Genomic DNA, 21671 nt, shown 5'->3' with positions numbered 1-21671 from the left:
GTTTTCTAAATTGTGCACTGCAATCTCAGCATACCATGGTCAAAACTTTTAACCCATCAGAGTCCAAGCTAGTTTTCTTTTCAAGGCTCTTAGCTCAATTATAATTTTGTGGCCCACTAACATCAGGTGATGGTGACAATCCAATCAGGATGGGTTCTTGCTAGAACCTTCTAGAAAATTACATCATCACTCCTGATTCTCCCTCCCATCCTGTGGCTCACAGGTTCTCATGATGAGCCAATTATCCCTTTCCTTATTTAGGTCTTGAAGATGAGAAGAGCCATGTGAGGCCCAATCAGTAATTCCTGCAAGAGGAATCTGTTACTTTACACATTAACCCTTGGGAAGAATCAGGGGGGCTTTTCATCATAGGTGGTCGCTTCTGGGAGCAGAGTAACTATAGGAAACCTGCCATGGGGAATCCCAGTTGCTGCTGTACTTTATTTGCAGCTGCACTAGCAATAGGGAAATCACAAGATCCTGCCTCTGTTTGGAAGATGCTGATAGCAGAGTTTAAGTATGCAAAGAGTACCAGGTACTTGCAGTACCAGGATGCTTAAAATAATTAATTAATTGATTGATTGATTAATTTCATTTGTATACTGCCTCTCTTGGACTTGCTATCTACGGTCAGTGAACAGTATAAAATAATAAATACAGTGTTAAAATATAAAACTATCAGTTAAAATACACTTAAATAGCTGTCAGCACCATGACATGTTCATTTCTGGCACTGCTATTATACAGCGAGGTATGAGGAGTAAAGGAGGGAGGCTCAGTTGATGATTAATGATTCCCAGTCGGCCTCAACCATAAGCCTGGTGGAAGAGCTTTTATTTTGAAGAGAAACAACTTTGCGAGGAGAGAGAGGAGAGAGAGAGAGAGAGAGAGAGAGAGTTAACTGTCTTAACTGTTCTGTTGTTTTCATTTTGTCTGTTCTGGAGGCAAGTGGATGAAAGTGTACTCAAAGGAGCTGAAAGTCTCTAAATGAGACAATCAGGACACTGGAGGAGATTATTTGAAAAACATCAGGAAGTTCCTATGCTATGTTAAATACACTTCTCCACCAATGCTCCCTATAGAATATTCTTCATATGCTTTTGAATCATGTGTACTACTGACCTTGCATATTTCAACAAATGCCCCATCTTCCTACCATGCCTGTTAGCAGAATTAGAAAAGGAAAGTCTGAGGTATAACTCTGATAAAGAATAACAGAATCTAGGATGGTTCTGGAGCAGAACTTTAATGGTATTTTTAAAAACAACTCCATTATTTGTGATCACTTTTTTAGTGCTGCATAATGAATGCTATGTGTTTCGGTTTAAGGCAGAAGTCCACCAATCGTTATTTCACACCTAACTTGTTTAACTTAGTTGATCCTGACAGAATATGTGTGGAATTCCTTCACTTAACAAACTCAGTTTCAAAATCAAAAATATAAAAACATATAGATACTGACATACTGCACGCATGTGAAGTTTTGTTTGATTAATTTTAATGTATATCAGAAAGCGTTTTTTTTTACCCTGAAACATACTTGATGACAAGTGGATAGGGTGAAGTATGCTACAATGAAAAAAAAATCTTTCATGTGGAGGTTTAACAATTGTGTTTTGATTTCATTCTCAGGTGTATTCAGGGTCAGAATAGATATTTTATCCACCAAGACATATGGGCTAGTATGAAAATAGATAATATTAATCAAGCATTAAGGTGAGGGACAAAGAAGGGCGTCCCATCTTCTATGAGAGGCCCATCTTTTGTAGTATCAGTTAAGCTGGTGAGGATAATTTTATGTATGCGATCAGAAATATGAGAAATCAGGAATATGAAGAAGTTTCCATACAACTTCCTATGGACAGCTATCTCCATGCACACTTATTTGACCATCATTGCAAATCGCCACATGGTACATTGTTATCAGTATTCACTAACTGAACAGCTTCTTTCCACTAATTTCTTTTTTCCCTTTCCACAGCTTTCTTGTGTGAGCCTGCTGTGTTTGTTTTATTGACCGTATTCTTTGCCCTTTAGACAAGTCTAGCATGATACATCTTTGCTCCATCTGCATGCCTTTTCTTCCTATTCCTTATGCTTTGATTACATGTCCTAATGTTTCAGTTGTAAGACTTTCTAAGATTCTGCCTCTATGCAGAGTTTTACATTTTATGACCTTCTGTTTCTTTTCAGTCAAATAATTCTATGTACAACTGGATATGCTACACTTCACCAGTTTTGGATGCTTGAGGTCTACTTAACCTTCTGTAAAGTTCCTGTATCTGATATTTTGAATGTTCCTCCCTCATTACCCAAAAAGGCATACTCTAAATGCCATTTTTATGACTCATAAAACATTCAAAATGTGATAGCTGCATTTAAAGTGGCATAATTTTTAATGAAGTATTACAGTTTTATTTTGAGAATGTAATGAACTGTGTCTCTGTAAGACAAGTGAGAATCCACAAGGACTTATGTGGGGGGGGGCATCCTATTTCCCCCTCCTTACTTCTTTCCCTTCCCTGAGAAAATTTGTGGCGGGATATGAGCTTTCATGAATCACTGATCACTTCTTCAGTATCTGAAGACGTGCACAGTGACTCACGAGAGGGCCTACCCTGCCACAATTTTGTTTTTCTTAGTCTTTAAGGTGCTACTGGATTTTTGCTCTTTTCTACTGCTATAAACAAGCTAATAAGGCTATTCGTCTTGATCTACCTTCCCTGAGAGCCAGTATTGTCTATCCCCTTTTCCTGTTTCCTTCCCAGTCATCAGCCAACTTACTGTTACCTGCACCTTTGTTTTAGCTTTCCTTTCTCTCCTACCACGAATAGCCTTTGCCCAGTTGCACATTGTGGGTTGCCATACCCAGCCCTGGTTCCCAATAGACAACCTGTGAGGACTTGCAAGGGGGAATCTCATTTTCCCCTATATCATTTCCCCCACACTGTTCACTGTTTGTTTAATGCTGACAAGACCCATATCCTCACCCCTCTCTGCATCCTTCTCTCTCTCACATACCAACCTAACTTTTATTTGCCTCCAATTCTCAGCAATATTTTTTTCATTTATATCACATGTTTCTCCACAATGCAGATCCAAAGCCGTTTATATAATTCTCCTCTCCTTCATCTTAGCCTTAAGAAAACCTTGGATCAGGGGCAGACTAGAAAGGGGGGCCCTCCTCCAGCCCTAAGGCCCCACCTCCCCAAAGGAAAGAAAGAAAGAGGGAGATTTTCTGACTCTGCTGTGCCCTCCCAATGGGGAGGAAGCATACCTACCTAACCAGTAGACTGGGTGCCACTTTCTTTGCCTCAGGTGTGATGGATACTTCTTTCTTGGTTTCAAGTGGGGCTCAGGTAGGTCAAACCAACTGCAGCCTCCCCCTCACATTAGGCAGAACATTCCAGGCAATATTACTCATTTTACCGCATCTCAGGTAGGCCAGGAACGCCCTCTCCTATCTTGCCTCAGGATGATTGGGACAGAGTCAGCTATCTTTCTCATCTTGGGCAGCCCAGATGCTGTCTCTACATCTCACTTTGTGTCAAGTGGGTGTGCTTAGCATTTTAGCCAGGTGGGTACAGAGGCCATCAACCCACTTAGAGGTATCCTAATACCCAATTAATGCCTTCTTGTAAGGTAAATTGTAACTGTATATGTGGCCTAAAGTCACCAGTGAGTATTCAGGGCAGAATGGGGATTCAGGTTCCTAATCTGAAGTTCTTAGCATGCAGCACACTGGCTTTTGTGCATGGCTGCTGTTGAACATTAGTAAACATCCAGATCTAGGTGAGTTATGGAAGTCATACAAGATCAAGTTGTACTGTAACTCCTGCTAGGCCTGACCCCAATAAGTCTTTCCACAAGGAACTAGCAGTCCAGGCAGGGGTCTTGCCCCTCCCCCTGCCCTTTACTCACAGAAATAAAAACTTTCATTCATGCATGCATTCATTCCCTTTATTGGTATTCTATATTGGTGTGTGTGTGTGTGTATATATATATATATATATATATATATATATATATATATATATATATATATATATATATATATATATATATATATATATATATATATATATATATATATATATATATATATATATATATATATATACACACATACACACACACACACACACACACACACACACAGAGAGAGAGAGAGCACAAAGGAATTGCAATAAAATACACTAAAAGAGCTTAGTTCAAACTTTTAGAAATTCCACCAAAAATGTTTCAACTGTGAACGTGATTTGGGGTGAACAAAAATCAAACCTGTTCTGGCTGCCTTGTAATGGCCATGGATATCTCTTTCTTAAAGCCACTGATGCTTCTGTTATTATTTGGACAAGATTAAACTCCCAATTTTTTTAGATTCTGAAAATGTGGGGCATTTAACAGGTTTTTGGAAGCTGTCCATTCACAGTTTCAGTCTCCACATTTATGTTCCCTCGGATTTAGTTGACTTGGCTATTCGAATATACAAGCAAGCATTAGCAAACAATTTGCAGGGGGAAAATCTATTGTCTTCTTCCTCTCCCCCACCTCTTCTCTCAGTGTCTCCATTTCTATTATTATTATTATTATTATTATTATTAGATTTATAGCCCGCCACTCCCTTGCGGCTCGTGGCGGGTAACAATATCGCAATTCCCCATTAAAACCCCATAAAACAATAATAACATTGCCAATATTGCCGGCATGGCAAGAATGGCAGCTCAACTCCCCCCCCTCCCTCCCACTACTAGCGGGTGGAGAGGAGGTCCTGATGATGTCTACAGTCATTCCTTCTATGGATCAGGGCAATTCCTTCTATTCAGTCTACAGTCATTCCTTCTATGTCCCCAGCGCTAGTATCATTTCATCTCTCTCTTCCTAGCCCATTATCTTTCTTCCTCTTTATAACTTACCTTGATCCCAGCCACTGGCAAAGCCACTGATCTTCCATCTTCCCCCACTCACAACACAGCTATTTCACCATCTCTGAGGCCCTTTGCAAGGTGGCTCTTTGCTACCCCCATTCTTTTTCCTCCTCTCTGCAGCTAAAGTGTTATCCTCCTGTTGAGATGGATGGGGAAAACAGGAAGAGATTGATCAGAAGGCACCCAGCCGGCTCCCTTGGAAGGAATGGAGCTAACCTTCTCTAAGCAACTCCTCTCCTCAGGATGCCCTTCAGCAACTTATTGCTTTGGCAGCAACTTATTCCCCACGTATCTACAGCAGGAGGAGGCTGCACAATTAACTTGTGGGGGGGATTTAAACGTTGTCTTTTTTTTTCTTTTCAGTTTTCATTTTTTCCCCTGCAAACCTGGAAAGGGGTAACACTTTCTGTGTAAATTGCCCTGATCCATGGGTTCAAGTATCCACAGATCTGGGCACACTTTGCTGTTAGACATAAAATGGTATTGAACCATAGGATATGGATAGAGGAGCAAATATGCCTCCAACTGAGCTTTGCTCACCATAGAGTCTTCTTGATTAGGGAAGAGCAACAGAAACAGTGGATCCTAAAATTACCATGTTTTCCATTTACTTAAGTGGTTTTCATAGCAGCCTGACTTGTAGACATTAAACAGATTAAGCCTGGAAAAGCCTTGCCTACTGTTTGCATTTCTGCATGTCATATTGCTGTTAAAAGCACGGAATGAGAACATTAAAAAATTTAAATTCTAGTATATCCTTTCTTTTCATTACAAATGTCAATATTTAATATTTTGCCTTTCTACTTTAAGATTGACCAAAGGCAGCTTCCACTTGATATGATTGTTAAAGCATATAGATGAGAGATTAAAAAACATTATATTCACAATTTAATTGTTGTTGTTGTTGGACCATAAGGAAGGCCATCGCGACCCAATGGACAATGATCCTCCAGGCATTCCTGTCCTCTACCATTCCCCGGAGTCCATTTAAGTTTGCACCTACTGCTTTAGTTACTCCATCCAGCCACCTCATTCTCTGTCATCCCCGTCTTCTTTTGCCCTCAATCGCTCCCAGCATTAGGCTCTTCTCCAGGGAGTCCTTCCTTCTCATGAGGTGGCCAAATTATTTCAGTTTCATCTTCAGGATCTGGCCTTCTAAGGAACAGTCAGGGCTAATCTCCTCTAGGACTGACCGGTTTGTTCGCCTTGCAGTCCAAGGGACTCGCAAGAGTCTTCTCCAGCACCAGAGTTCAAAAGCCTCAATTCTTTGACGCTCGGCCTTCCTTATGGTCCAACTTTCACAACCATACATTGCAACTGGGAATATCATAGCCTTGACTAAACGCACTTTTGTTGGCAGGGTGATGTCTCTGCTTTTTTGGATGCTGTCTAGATTTGCCATAGCTTTCCTCCCCAGGAGCAAGCATCTTTTAATTTCTTTCCTGCAGTCCCCATCTGCAGTGATCTTGGAGCCCAGGAAAATAAAATCTGTCACTACCTCCATTTCTTCCCCATCTATTTGCCAGGAATTGAGAGGGCCGGATGCCATGATCTTCATTTTCTTGATGTTGAGTTTCAAGCCAACTTTTGCACTCTCCTCCTTCACCCGCATCAACAGGCTCTTTAGTTCCTCTTCACTTTCTGCCATTAGAGTGGTATCATCTGCATATCTGAGGTTGTTGATATTTCTCCCTGCAATCTTGATCCCAATTTGTGACTCCTCTAATCCCGCCTTTCTCATGATGTGTTCCGCATACAAGTTAAATAGGCAAGGCGACAGTATACAGCCTTGCCGAACTCCTTTCTCAATTTTGAACCAATCAGTGATTCCATGCCCGGTTCTCACTGTTGCTTCTTTACTTGCATATAGGTTTCTCAAGAGACAAATGAGTTGCTCTGGTATTCCCATCTCTTTAAGAACTTGCCACAATTTGTTGTGCTCCACACAATTAAAGGCTTTAGCATAGTCAATGAAGCAGAAGTAGATGTTCTTCTGGAACTCCCTAGCTTTCTCCGTGATCCAGCGTATGTTGGCAATTTGATCACTAGTTCCTCTGCCTCTTCGAAATCCTGCCTGTACTTCTGGAAGTTCTCGGTCCACATATTGCTGGAGCCTAGCTTGTAGGATTTTGAGCATAACTTTGCTAGCATGAGAAATGAGTGCAATGGTGCGGTAGTTTGAACATTCTTTGGTATTGCCCTTCTTTGGGATTGGAATGTAAACTGACCTTTTCCAATCCTGTGGCCATTGTTGAGTTTTCCAAATTTGCTGGCATATTGAGTGTAGCATTTTACTGCATCATCTTTTAAGATTTTGGAATGTTGTCTCACAATTTAATACTAGAGTGAAAATTGTTCTTGAAAGGCCTAGTTAAATTTTTAAAATATCTATTTTTGAGAAGGCACCTCTATTACCTGGATATCTTCAGAAAGAAGCTCAGAAGCACTCCCAAACTGCAGGCATACTATTTCAGACTGACCTCTTTCTGGGTCAGTTTTAACGTCTATCTACAACATCTCCATTATTTTTGGATTTTGCCTTATGTAGTTCTTTGCCACTCGAGAAACTGGTCATCTATTGCCTGCCTGAATTCAGATGGAAAACACAGATAAAGCTAGCCATCACCTGCATCACCCCTTCTGCTATATAGGAGGTTATTGCATATTGACCCCTTCTGCCATATACCAATAGTATAAAAATAGAAATATTTTTTGCCACTTTCTGCATGCCATGTATGAAGTTAGTAAGCAGTCTCAGCTATAGAAGCAATTTTAAACATGCATTCACAATCTCTGAGCCAAATACTGATTCACATTCTTCCTGTTAAGATCTGGGCATGAGCAGATACTGAAGTACACAACCACAATCAAGAGAAAAGATGTAGACAATGTGCATTTTCCTGCACAGACCACATTCCGTCCTCTGCAAGCCATGATTAACCAAATTCTCTTCTTAACCAGCCTTTGAAGCTATTTAGCAAACTTTGGTAAAGAATAACCAGTTAATTTTGTCTAGACTATCTTGTCCTCTCAACTTCCCCATTTAGCACCATTCAGATGAGAAAAATACATTTCAGATGAACTCTGGCTATGCCAATGAGAGCCTTTTAATATATTCCAAAGCAGTTGCATGCATTTCCTTCTTATCCCTTGCCAAACCCTTTCCTGTGTCACTTCATAACCTGCCTTTCAGACTCATGACATGAAAAGTACACTCCCCCACACTGAAAGTTTATGTAAGAAAAAGGGCAGAATAAAATTAGCAAAGGGAAAAAGGAAACTCACAGTCAGAAACTTAACTGATGAAAGTAAAAGAACAGAACATTACCACTAGACTATGAATATTCAGTTCCTGAGTGTACACAAACACTATGACAAGAGAGAAACTAAATCTAAAATAGGAGATCAAAATTTAAATGGGAGGCAAGAAGAAAAGCAGAAAACCATTGATGAAAATCAAGCAGAAAAAGGATCTCAAGTAGCAGATAGAGCAACAATTTGTAAGAAAGAGGATAAATAGCATGAATTTTAAATGTGAGAAAATGACGGGAAGATGCATTTAAAAAACAACTATTGTCACAGTCTTCATGGTGGCTAAAAGAGAAAACAAGAAGCACTAAAAAGAAGTAGCAGCAAGAATTAGAGTAATTTCAGAGAGAACCAAAAAGAGAGGAAAAGAAAATGAAAAAGCATGATCTTATTATATACTGAGTAGCAGCTCAAGAGAGTGAACAAAAGGAAATGAGAAGACTGACCACGAAGAGCAAATCCTGAGTTAAAAAGTAAGCAGAGACTGGTACCTCGAGGAAATATTGCCCGTTAACCAGAGTAACTAAATAACTATAAGAATTCAGTACCAAAGGAAAGAACAGAGCTAATAAACACAACCCAAGCAGTTGTTTTTCCTCTAGCCATCTAAATTGGCAGAAGCCTCTCAGAAAAGGATGGTCACCAAAGACTAATTGGCTTGCAGACTGATAAAAAGAATGAAAGGAAAAAAAAACTGTAGTTTGTCCTGGGTCAATCAAAGTATCATATGAAAGAATTTGGAGCATATTTGCAGTTAGGGTTGCCAACAGACCTAGGGGAAAATGTTCAGTGTGGAAATGGCAGATGAAGCTTTTTGGGGCATCCCCTTAAGGCTCTTGAAAGAGCAGGCCATTTTTCTCTAGGCTTGTTGGCAACCCTATCTGTAGTATTTATTCATTTTTTATTGCTGTCAAGTCAAAGCTAACTTCTGGCCACCCTGTAGGGTTTTCAAGGCAAGGAATGGAAAAGATTATAACATGTAAATGAGATTAGAAAGGGGGGACAGCAATAAAATTGCATGTATCCCATAATCTTTATTAAAACAAAAATGATGGGTATTATATTCCATCAACAAAATCCCTAGCTCTTCTTGCTTTTATTGGTTGAAAACCAAGTCTACCCCAATGGTAGATTATCTCTTTTTCATCTTCACAGTTGAAATCCAAAGAGAATTCCACAGTGTGAGTCACAACTGAGCAAGGGTGAAATAAGCCACTTAAATAGTTTCACAGGATAGCTGTATTGGTTTGCAGTATAAGAGCTAGATTTGAGTTCAGTAGAACCTTAGAGACTAACAAAAGTCTTAGTGTATAAGCTGTCAACCTCCTTTCAGACTTAAACCCTGAAAATCTTGTCCATCTTTAAGGTGCTACTGAATTTGAATCCAGCTATTCCATTTAAACTGGTGATCCCCAATCACCGGGCTGTGGCCCGGTGCCAGGCCACAAAGACCCTGGCACCGGGCCGCGGCTCCCTCTTCCCGGCCCCCCCTCCACAGTAAGAAACTTCCCAGGCCGCAAGCAAATCGGCCGTTGATTAGCTTGCGGCCCGGCAAGCTTCTTTTTGTGGGAGGGGGGGGGAGAGGGAAGCAGAGCTGTGCATGCACGTTTGCACCATGTGCAGCCAAAAACGTGCATGCACGGCACTTTCACGCATGCGCGGAAGTGCCGCACATGCATGTTCCTGCTGCACATGGCACAAATGCGCATGCGCAGCTGCACATGCACAGCTTCCCCCAGCCGGGCAATTGCCCTCCCCGCCGCCGCCGGTCCGCAGCCTGTAAAAGGTTGAACCACTGATTTAAACAAGCCTCTTGTGATTCAGGGTGGTAAGGCAGCCAACGTGCTGTCAGAAGCTCTGACCATGAGGCTGTGGGAGTTCGATCTCAGCAGCCGGCTCAAAGTTGACTCAGCCTTCCATCCTTCCGAGGTCGGTAAAATGAGTACCCAGCTTGCAGCTGGGGGGTAAAATGGTAATGACTGGGGAAGGGAATGGCAAACCACCCTGTATTGAGTCTGCCATGAAAACGCTGGAGGGCGTCACCCCAAGGGTTAGACATGACTCGATGCTTGCACAGGGGATACCTTTACCTTTACCTTATGCCACTTAAATGCAGCCTTAGGTGCATGGAAGAAATCAAGATTGCCAGTTATTGGGGCAACATGACAGTTCTCTAAATGAAAAAAAAAGCATAATGATATATTGTAAATGTTTGCTCTGTGTTACCATGTGAATTTTAATCTGAATTAATTTAATTCCCTCACCATCATCTTCCACTTGGGAACAGTGTTCAAGAACGGCATGTAATGAATCTAACTGATTCTAGCTGGGGTTATTTGTAGGGTTGCCAGATTTCCAAAGACCAATTCTTGTACACAAGAGGCTATTGGGAGGAAAATTTCCTGGACATCTTGGATACCAACCAGCGAGCGTGACCAGACAGCCAAGGACTGCCCTGGGTCCAGAACCAGACAGTGCATAGACTGTTGCCCTGCTGATGAGCATGCTGGCGGTCAGATGTCTGAGGAGCGCTCGTCAGGCGCAGGTGCGCTGGGTTGCTGACCTGCAGATTAGGAAGGGTGGGGGCTGGTGCTGCTGCCTGAAGGGGGCAAAGACCAAAGCAGCTAGACTGGGAAAGTAAAAGGGAGGTTTGGAGAGCTTGTCAGTAATGATACTGCATGAATGCTGTCCCTGGATACTGGAATTCTTTAACAACACCCCCCCCCCAAAGTGAATCCTGGATATCTGGCAACCCTATTTATATCTAGTCTTTGCTCAATCTGAGCTAGTGCCAAGCCCTGAAAGCATTCAGTCATGTGGGGTTCAGCCCTGGGCAGTGTGATCTAAAAAAGACGGCAATGCTTTTGAGCATGTGAGAACTCTCTGCACAGTGAGTAACAGCAGTCAATCTCATTGTGTCAAGGATTAAGAATGTGGCTGGAGCTGGTTTAATGGAGAATTATAGTCTAACAGAAGAGGCATTTCCTGACTAGAGGTGGGGGGACCATATGGGATCCCCACAGCTTCCATAGGATTCCAGCTGGTTTCCTTTTGTGCTACCACAGTTGCTATTTTATACCAGTCTCACTTGCTTTTGCACATACATTTTTTGCATGTATCACAAAGTTGGAGGAATTCTAAGCTTGTTACATGAATAAATAACACCAGCAGATGCTGGACATCATCGGTATGATCACCTCACTTGTTTTACAGGGGAGAACATATTTCCCCCCAAAACCATTTCATGGTTTTTCTGTCCCACCTCCTTTGCCTGGCCTCTGATTTCAAATTCAGATTTTCTCTCAGTATTTATTGAAATGGCATATATGTAGTTTGTTCTTTCTGCAATTCTATTCCTTTCATTTCTATGAGTCCCTCTCCTCTCCCTTTATATATGAGACTAGGGGCCAAGCCCATTGCATTCAGGAATACAACGGGCGCTAGATTGGGGCTGTGTGGAAGAACTCTTTGGACAGCCTCCCCCTCCCTCCAGGACCGGGAAAGGCTGCAGGCAGCTGTTAGGGAACTCACTGGCAGGGGCAGCTCTCATGCAGCAGGGATCTGCAGCCTCCAAGCCTCAGAGGGAAGTGGAAGGAGGAGGGGGTGGTCAGGGGTAGGAGACGGAAGGTAATTGGCTGGCCACTGGACAGACAGGCAAGCCGGTTGGAGGAGGAGGGACTCAGGGGCGGAGCAGCCGCCCTGAGTGGGTGTTAAGTGCTGAGTGGCACTTAAGCCATGAGACACACTTCTCCTCCAAGGCCTTACGAAAAATATATAGTGGAACAGATAGGAAAATCAGCAATCAGACACTTTAAAAACTTATATTTTTTCAGCATTCTGTGCTGTGCACAATTGTATTTATATTCTTTTTAGTTAATGGAAAGGTCCTGACTTGTTCGTTCTAATGTTAATGTAGACCCTCATGCACATTGTTCCTTTTAGTTAGCAGAAAAATCCCAGGGTTCCAGGCTTCAAATGGGAAATCACACATAATTAAGCCACTTCTGCCTCTCTCCATCTCAAAAATCATGTGTTCTTTTTTAGAGGAGGAGAAAGGTGTGCATAAACGCTGCAAATTATGATCTTAGCACATTGAAATGAATTGGGAACAATATACACTACTCCACTTGTGAACTCTCACATCAGGATCTTTCCATTATCAAAAAGGAATATTGATAGAATTCTATACATAATTACATGGGGGGAATGTCTAGTGTTTTAATGTCCTTAATTGACAATGAGCATAGCTTACATAAACAGGGGGGGGATCACACAGTTACACTGACTCAGTAGCAGGTACTAATGCTCAGTTATTTCAGATTTTGGATTCTGTATGTGTGGGGAAACAAATGTTACCATATTGTAATTAGGATAAGGAAAATCAGAGCTTCCCATAGTTTGGGGACTGGGGGGAGTCAAAAGCGATTTGTTGGTTCTTTTTCCTTGGCAACTGTTAATTTTGTGTGCACACACACACATGCAACTGTTAAGAATCTACAAAGCCCATATGCATGCAGCATAGCAATGTATGAGTGCAAGCATCTAAGGCTTTATAAAAGCAAAAAATAGCAAGCATGGCAGCACAATTCCAAAGCGCTAGACAAAATTTCTGCATAGTTCTCTGGCCTATAATCAAGGTAAGTGGAATTCATGATGGATTCTGCTGGGAGCTTTTAGAAATCTTGTCTAGAAATCATGGCTTTCAGGTCATAAGAAATTGTTCCTGGGTGGGTTTTAAACTCACCTGCCCCCAGCTATGGAAATTCACCATTGGCTGTAAAACCTAGTTTAGTGCACATTCAGCATTCATTGTGTTCACAGCAGGTCCGTAAGCAAAGACAAGTGCCAAAGAAAACCTTTGACACCCTTGTTTTCTTTTCAAGTGCATTAAAAGCCTTCTGAGGAACACAACTAGCCATGTTCCTCCTCACAGTTACCTGCTGTGCACTTTGACATTGAAAATATTCGGTTATCACATTCATTAGTATAGGAACGAAATGTTACATTGCACCTTCTAAATGACAAGCAAATATTCTGGGCACATGACCTGTTAGTGTGGTATAATTAAATCCAAAGACAAATGTTGTGATATTGAAGTATTTTCTGTTCTTGCAGCAGCACTCTATTATTTTGCTAACTACCTTTTGTTTTGTTGTATTTCTTTCTCTGCCACAGGAAGTATTTCCACAGTTGCTGAGACTCAAAGCACAAAAGAGATCCCTACCTGTATAAATGTTTGAAACAAGGACACCAGTCTATCTGTACCCCTTCGCCCCAAGAGATATATATATAGATATATATATGTATAAAAAAGAAACCAATCACTGCTTTTGGACTTTTTGATTCTTCTGATGACAAAAGGGTTTTTAGCTTTAAGCCTGTGCATGTGGGTGTCATTTGGATAACATAGCTCGGACTGCAGTGTACAGGTGCTCTCTTTTGATTGAGGAAAGGGGGGATGCGAAAAGACCCTTTCTTCTTATCCCACTTCTCATTTCTTTTCTAACCTAGGTTTAATTTGTAGATGATTCATATGGTATAGGCCAAGGATGTGCATGGGATCTTTGGGGAGGGGGTTGAGATGGGATGAAAATTCCTGACTTTTCTTATAACTGCTTTTACTTTGACCACTGCAAGCTTAGAGGTGGATTTGCCACCCCAGCCTATATTTCTAAAACACACACACACACAAATTGCACTGGAGTATAAAGGCACCACAATGTTCTTATCTATTTACATTTACTTAATGCGTTCATTTTGCCTTTTCATATCTTTCCTGCCCTTTTTCTATAACTATTGTTGGCTTCTTCAGATATAACAAATACTCAGAAGCAGCTTGCATATATCATTGATGAAGTCCAATTGTTTCATAATCTAATGGTTGGCCCTTCATTCTTGCCTATTCAGTTATAAATTTTACATTATCTGGCCACCCAAGACATCTTCTCTCTGGGGATACTTTCTGCATTACATTCAATGAAGTCAAAATTGAGGGCATGATACTATCCAGTTATAATGGATTCAGTCCATTCAGGCATTTATATCAGCACCTAACTGATTCTGATTGATTTTAAGTTTTTTCAGATTGGTAGCTTTGACAGTGGTTGATAGACACATCAATTCCCTGATTCCTTATGGTCAAATGTTTGGCAGGTTTTCTTTAATAGAAAAACCTGTAAATAGAGCAGGCAGCTATCTCTCAAATCACCATCAGCTCTGAAAAGGGTATGATCTGTCTCCAATCACAGTTTTCTCATTTTCTAATTGCTTAATGTTCCATTAAGGCATTTGTGGCAGAACAATAATTTGTGATTCCCGATGAAAGTTCAAGTAAATAATAATTATAGAATCTATTTGTAGACAAATCTACAAGCTGAGGATATCTGAAGAAACTTGCATGAAGAAATGTTTATCCAAGCCTGTGAAACTATCTCAATATGTACTCCCTATGAGAAATGACTATTGAACCACTCTAGACTCCATACTGTATCTAAACAGCATCTAAACACAAAAAACATATCTTTCCCACTTTCTTGCCTCTCAAAGAACTCAGAGGTCAACAGTGGATTCAGAGAGTCCAGCAAAAAAAGATATATAACTATTTTTTCTTCATACTGCAGACCCTCTGGTATCTAATGCAAACAGGCCAAGAATTGGTACCCTTTAGTAAACACCAAATCCGATGTAGCTAGATAAATCTAAATGTGGATTCAGTCCTAATGGGCCTGAAGTTGGTGTATTAATCTTGCTTCTTGCTGGAGAAGAGTCAGAATGTACCACTCTATCTCAAATGGAGACTGTGTTTTGTAGTCACAGCAAGGTATGTCCCTTAGTGTCTCTTTATGAAATTTCTAATAGAGAAAGAAAGATTATTGTATTCTAAGAGCAAACTAAGACCTTTTCCACACAAGGGGAAAAGGCAGGCTGGTACCTCTCTGGCAGCGGGGCTAATCCCCATTTCCAGATGACATTAGTGCTGGTCCAGCCCCGACCTAGCCTAAATCAAGCCATTGTTTGCCCTGCAGAAGGAAATGCAGATTCTTCTGGCATTCACTTCCCTGCCGCAGGCACCATCAGAGCCTATGTTGGCCCAGGCCTGTCTGGCAAGCCTTCCAGGCCTAGCTTCTCTCCTCACTCTGGGATGACTCTGATATCCTGGGAGGAACACAAAATGCCCTAGATGGCTCCGTAGTGCTACATAGTGCCACCGAGCTGCCTAGGGCATTTTTTTTTGTTCAGGAGGGCAGTATTGTGACCACATTCCTTAACTGAAAAAAATAGCCCCTGCCACCTACCCACTCAGGACAGCGGAACCTTCCTGCCCCGGCTGCCTAGTCTGGAGGCAGACATCTTGGGTGGACAAGGTGTGCCAGCAAAAATGGTCCCCCATGGGGACACAGAAAGCAGTGGGGCAAACTGCCCCTCGCAAAGAACCATCATCAGCCTGGCCTGGCTACTACCATGCAGAATGGATCTAAGTGATTCTGTGGTCCTTATCTCTCAGATCTTATTGATCTCTGTTTTCAGAAAAGCCTCATGTACTATACATGTAGGATAATCTCAGCTTTGCAGATGCCCTGTCATTTCACTAGCTGACCTCACAAAATTCTCCCTCTAGGTAGAAATGATTTCAAATGCATGAATTGTCTATATGGTGACTGTGAAAGAAAATGTAAATATGAATTTTTATCTAAGTTTTACATAAAGTCTCACAGCTAACTGGTTCTTATTATCTTTTATATAATGGTATCCAATAAAGAACTGGAATTCAAATCCCAACAAATAGTAAAAAAATGTAGGGTGTAAAGTCTTTATCCATTGAAAAAAAGGCTTCCAAGATTGTAAAATCACTGACAATCAAAAATATGTCATTTATATACCTGTTATAAAATAAGATCTCATCCACAAAAAATAGCCACCATTTAAAATATACTGGAAAGCCCTGATTTAAGGATTTGCTGAGCCCATAGCACCAGAAACAGTTTAAGAATTTGGGGCCTTAGAAGAGCACAACTGGCACTCTTACTTGTGCAGGAATTGCAGGGAACCCTTTCCAGGGATAGTTGGAACTTTGTAAGCAAGTGACAGCTTTTTTCCGTTCTTGTTGTTCACATCATATAGTTCTTACAGTTCACATTACAATGTGAAGACCCCCCTAACCATATAGCACTGTGGGGGTCCTGGAATTGCAGAGTCCATAGCAAGTGCTATATGCGGATGACAATTCAACAATTATAGCACAAGGGCAGTATAAATGTGGATCTTGTAGTGTCTATAGTTTAACCTGGGGCCGCAAACAAGTTGATTTGTTTTGACATCTCTTCATAGGACATCGTGCCAATCAAGCAATCTACGTTATAAAATGCAATTGTAATTGTAATTTACATGTGGTCAAGTTTGGATTTCTGAAAACAGATCTGCGATTAAGTATAGAAAATCGATTCTCCACTTGCGCCACACTTTATTGAAGTTGGGCACACTGAAAATGAACTTTTTTATTAGTAGTAAATTTAGTAGTAAATTTAAACAATGTCCTTTTAATCAACTAGATCTACAAAAGATTTACTGCAAGAAATAAGATTGACATATCAACTTCCGACTCTACTCCCCAAATAACTGAATACATTAGATTTATATGACCATAATTGGTACCTGCAGCTTGAGTCCTGATGTTGAGTGAAAATGAGGTACAGAGGAGATGGCCAAGAAACCAGGTCATGTAGTGAAGGATGTAGGTTCTATGGAGATCTTTGATGATTCATTCCATGAATGCATTGTCTAAGAAAGGTCATTATAGGATCTACAATACCTTCCATGATCTCCAGCTGGCTCAGATGTGAGCATGTGCAGTCATCAAATATTTATTGATTACTACATGCTATGAAGTGGATGCTGCTGTCTAGAGGGCCATTTGGAAACAGCCAATTTATAGTTAGATTTTCCAGCTCTGAGTGGATTTTGGGGGTGGAGGTAGTGTTTGGGGAGGTTAGAGACTTTAATGGGATATAATAGAAGTCTACCTTCCTAAGTGGCCATTTTCTCCAGATAAAGTGATCTGTTGCCTCAAGATAGTTGTAATCCCAGAAAATCTCCAGCTACTGCCTGAAGGCTGGCAACCCTAATTCATAGTGGATCTGAGATCTTAATTCCAAGAACTCATTGCTAGTGTTTACATGTGCCTGAGTGCTTGAGGTTGCTATCTGGAATACCAGTTCAGTCTTATCGCAGATGTCTAGGTAAATAACATAGCCCATTGTAACTATTAATCTCTAGACAGGTCTGGTATATTTTCACCCAGCGCTGCAGGTTATTGTGATTAGGCCAGAAGCTGACTTTGAATGTAGCATTATGAATTTTCAATAATAAATCTGACCTGTGTTTAAAAGGTTCAGACTGAATTAGAAATTCAGTGGTTCAAACATTTGAACTTTTATATCTTGAAATGTTGAGATGTACAGTATGGATTTATAACTTTCAAAATAAGAAATATGGGCATGTTGATAATGACCAAAATATCACAACAGTTTTTTTTTTTAATTCATTAATTCACAGTATGGGAAATGTCTAATTCATTGATTTGTCAGACACTGTCATGTTTAAAAAAACCTTCATAATGGCCCATTATGCATGGCCGCAGAAACGGCGATTTCGGGTCACATGGAAAACGCGGAGGGGGAAGACGTGATGCACACCGATTATGCATGGGAGGGGGCGCAACGGCGGCAAAACCCAGAGTAACCGATTATGCACGCGGCGATCCCAGTTCCGCTTCTGGTTGCGCCCCGGTCACCCGGAAGCTGCGCTTTCTTCCGCGTTTCGCTGACGCAGGTTTTTCGGCAGCATGCAGCCGGTTGCAGCTGGCTCCGTGCATTATCGGTGATTTTAGTCGCCGCCATTCCACCCTGAATGTGCGTTATTGCCCCTGTGCATAATGGGTCAATATGACAAACACGAGACAAAACCTAAATCCAAAACTTAATTAACTGAAACTAGTTACACTGCTACCACCCGTCTAACAGACAAACCTATAGACATAACCTGGAGTTGGAGGGAAATATGCAAACACCACTGTATGGCAATATATGGCCTTGGTCAATGTTTCTAGCTAAGTCAGTACTCAGATGAGGTTTAAAGGTATTATGCAGCCCACTAATGACAGATATTATGTGGGACAGGTGTGGAAATCGTCCCTCTGTACATCATTCTAAAGCAGTTTCTCCAGAATAGTTGATGTTGGTACAATTCATATTCACTTGATAAGTAATTAGAGTGGGAGTAAATCTCACAGGTAGCTTAGTGCTTTGTGGATTACTATGTGGTTTGTGGATAATAAGCCCAATGCCATTTTGGTATGGTTATAAGGGAGAAAAGTTTCTGTGGGGTAGTTTTTGTGACATGATTTCATCTGTATGTTTGACTAATACAGTGGATTCAGATAACCAGAATGTATCGCTTCATTTTATTAAACAGTGCAGAAATTATGTCATATGGAAAGATCCCAGATTGCTATAGTAAATTGTGTCCCCCCCCCCGACACCCCAAAATTAAGTGTGACTGACTCTACCCAAAGGATTTTAGAAATATCTTTCTGGAGTTGGAGTTCCAAATTATCCTGCCTTTTTTCCGCCTTCAACAGAACTGATGCAACATAAATCTTTATTTTTTCATATTTTGAAATTTAGTATAAGCCACTAAATCAGCATACTTTCCCATATCTATTCCTTCAATTTGTGTATTTTTCCTTCTCTACATTACCAATGCAGATATGTGCTCTGATGAACCATTATTTTAAAAAGCAGTCTGATGGTATGTGTGTATGCATTTAGATTGAGGGTGCAATTTTTGCCCATTTTAACACTGATAAAACAACAACAAAAACAGTATTTATGTGATGATATATTTTGTATGCTGTTTTATGATTGTGCAGAAGAACATGTGAGCATCAGTAAATCACCACAGAAAATAATTTTCATGCAGTTTCATGCAGATAATGCAGTTTCATGCACTCAGGTTGCTTTTTTGAAGTGTTTTATCAATGTGCACAAGCTACAGGTAGAGAGTAAATAGTATGGATTGAAGGCATTTGAAAGCTGACAATATGCATATGCCTAAATGCTAAAATTTAGAAATTCTTCTAGTTAAATTAAGGGGGATTACAGCTCAGCATAGTTCCATAACAATGAAAGAACTACATAATCTGCTTATCCATACTTTGCCCAGAGAGTTCTTGTGTATGCATGGTTACTGCAACAACCTGGGATTTTGTTACAGGGAAGCATCTCCTATTGCAAGTGAATTAATAGAAAATATCCAGAGAGACCAGCTTTCTCCTAACTAATCCATGGTCTCTTATTGTATTAATTCCAGTCTTACTGATTATCTACAACTACATGGAATTTCAGGAATATAAAGAAGTGGTAGTAAATTTAAGAGCATGATGAAAGCCTAGAGATTATAATCTCCCAATGTTAGGATAATCATTTGGCAAGCTTTTAAGCAGTGCCTAATTTACAACCATTTACCCCCCATTCTACAAACCTTTGAAATCTGGGCTGTTTCAAGAGATGGTGAGCATAATGCATGAATATGTGTCAGGAAGGTGAGTTAGTTGAGCAGAATTCTTAGGGCTGTTCTACATTTTCACCTGAGATTGAATTTAAGCCCTAAAGTAACAAATGTCAAGAAACAGGGAAGCTTTTCAATATTTTCCATCTGGATTATAGTATCTAGAATTCCTCTACACCTTTTGCTACAAGATTTGACATCAGTCATATCTTTATAGCTGTAGCATTTTTAAAGACAAGAAAAATTAAATTTTAACTGTACAGTAACTCACACAATTCTAACAGGCCATGGACGTCCAATATTAGCCAAGTTATTTTTATAGGAAGTCAATTTGAATGTTTTTTCTTATAGCATTGGAACTACTGCTAATTTTAAAAGACTTTTTTGATGTAATTTTTTCTCTCTTGGTTGGATACAATGTAGTGTAATGTATAATTGCGATTGTTTATTGCTTTTACAGTCATATTTATTAAACAGATTCTGTCTCTAAAAGAAGGCACAGGTGTTTCTCTTCCTTATTTATCTGTTTGTGCTCGTTTGTGAATAAAGAATCCCATATTCTTAAATCTGCCAGTGTTTGACAGGGTTCAAAATCCCATTTTATTCAATATGGCTCAGTCTCAGGAAATAGTTGTTCAGACTGCAACATTAATGTTCTTTTCAGGATTACTGTTTCATCTACATGCTGGTATTGGATACTGGGGACAAGTTTTTAAAAAAGGAAGAGGAGACCACCCACTGCCCAGTTTGGGTTATTGTTGCATCTCTCTAAAACAAAGTTATTTTCTTAAATGTACTTTCTAAAGTTATCTTCTTATTCAGATACTCTAGCATACAAAGTGATAATCCATGTATCAGTTTTCACTAAGAAAGGGCAATTTGTTTTCTAAATTCTCAGATCAATGAACATGCCTTTGGCTTTAGTAAATTGACTCTGTACATTTCATTTCCTCTACAATGTTTGCTCTGTTTTGTCTGTTCTTGGATGGATGGCTCCCAGCCAGCATAAACCAGGTGCAGGGACTGGCAGAGCTGTCATTCTTGTTAGCTCCTCTTCCTTCCTTTCCTTGTGGGGGCTCAACCCTTTTTGTGCTCTACAAGTAGAATGGCTTGGAGCACCTTGTTCAGATGCCTGAAGAAATAGAACATTGGCATAAATTAGTGTACTACCTCCCCTGCAAATTTTGGTGTAATTTGGTTGAAAAACAACCACTCCAGACTAGAGGTTTGCAAAACACACACACACACACACACAGATCAAAAAACACCAAAAGAACAAAAAAAGAACACTTAATTTGGACTTTAGGCCAAATCAACATTAATCCAATTTGGCATTTTCTGTATCACCCAGATCCTAGGTTTAATACTATTCAATTATATCTTGATTCAGGAAAGCTGCATTCTGAAGCATTTAACAGGATCTAGGTCCATTTAAATACCTCCGTTTAGAGCTGCTGAACAGCTGATCCATGGAAAGGCTGAACCATGGAAAGGCTACTTTCCATGGATCTGTTTTTTTTCCTTCTTTTTATTGTCATTTTGCATCTCATAGTCCAACAAACAATGGATGCACAGAGACAAACCTGTCTTGGCAGATCAGCTATTTGGGGCATTTAAATACCTTGACTCGTTGCATGCAGCCTGAAAAAAAGTTGAAGACCAACTCTTTGGCAAGCTCTCCACTGAGGGAGGGGAGGCACACTGGGGGGATATTTCAGCTGTTTCAGCTGGAAATTCAGCTGTTTGACAGGCTGTTCTGGGGTAGGTTTCCTAGAGGGGAATGCAAGCATTTAAATGGGCCTAAGTTCATTTAAATGCTTCTCCCAGTATACAGCCTGACAAACAGCTGATCCTCAGAAAACAACCCTC

At 40.5% G+C, this 21671-nt stretch overlaps 1 protein-coding gene across 5 annotated transcripts in view; it reads left to right on the top strand.

The window, feature by feature from the left end:
• LOC143843502 (VPS10 domain-containing receptor SorCS1-like) overlaps positions 1 to 20291 on the top strand; it is a 507191-nt gene extending 486900 nt beyond the window's left edge. For 3 of the 5 annotated variants that reach the window (XM_077349667.1, XM_077349665.1, XM_077349664.1), the window contains 2 exons: positions 10580 to 10782; positions 13413 to 20291. In XM_077349667.1, the coding sequence (XP_077205782.1) occupies positions 10580 to 10719 (140 nt within the window). In that variant the 3' untranslated portion in view covers positions 10720 to 10782; positions 13413 to 20291. The remainder of the gene's footprint in view (positions 1 to 10579; positions 10783 to 13412) is intronic. The other 2 variants (XM_077349668.1, XM_077349666.1) reach the window with 1 other exon arrangement.
• Positions 20292 to 21671: the final 1380 nt, after the last annotated feature.

The sequence above is a fragment of the Paroedura picta genome, chromosome 8 (genome assembly GCF_049243985.1).
Source record: "Paroedura picta isolate Pp20150507F chromosome 8, Ppicta_v3.0, whole genome shotgun sequence".
Taxonomy (NCBI): domain Eukaryota; kingdom Metazoa; phylum Chordata; class Lepidosauria; order Squamata; family Gekkonidae; genus Paroedura; species Paroedura picta.
The sequence above is the reverse complement of the archived record's forward strand: the minus strand, read 5'-3'. Positions and strand labels throughout refer to the sequence as shown.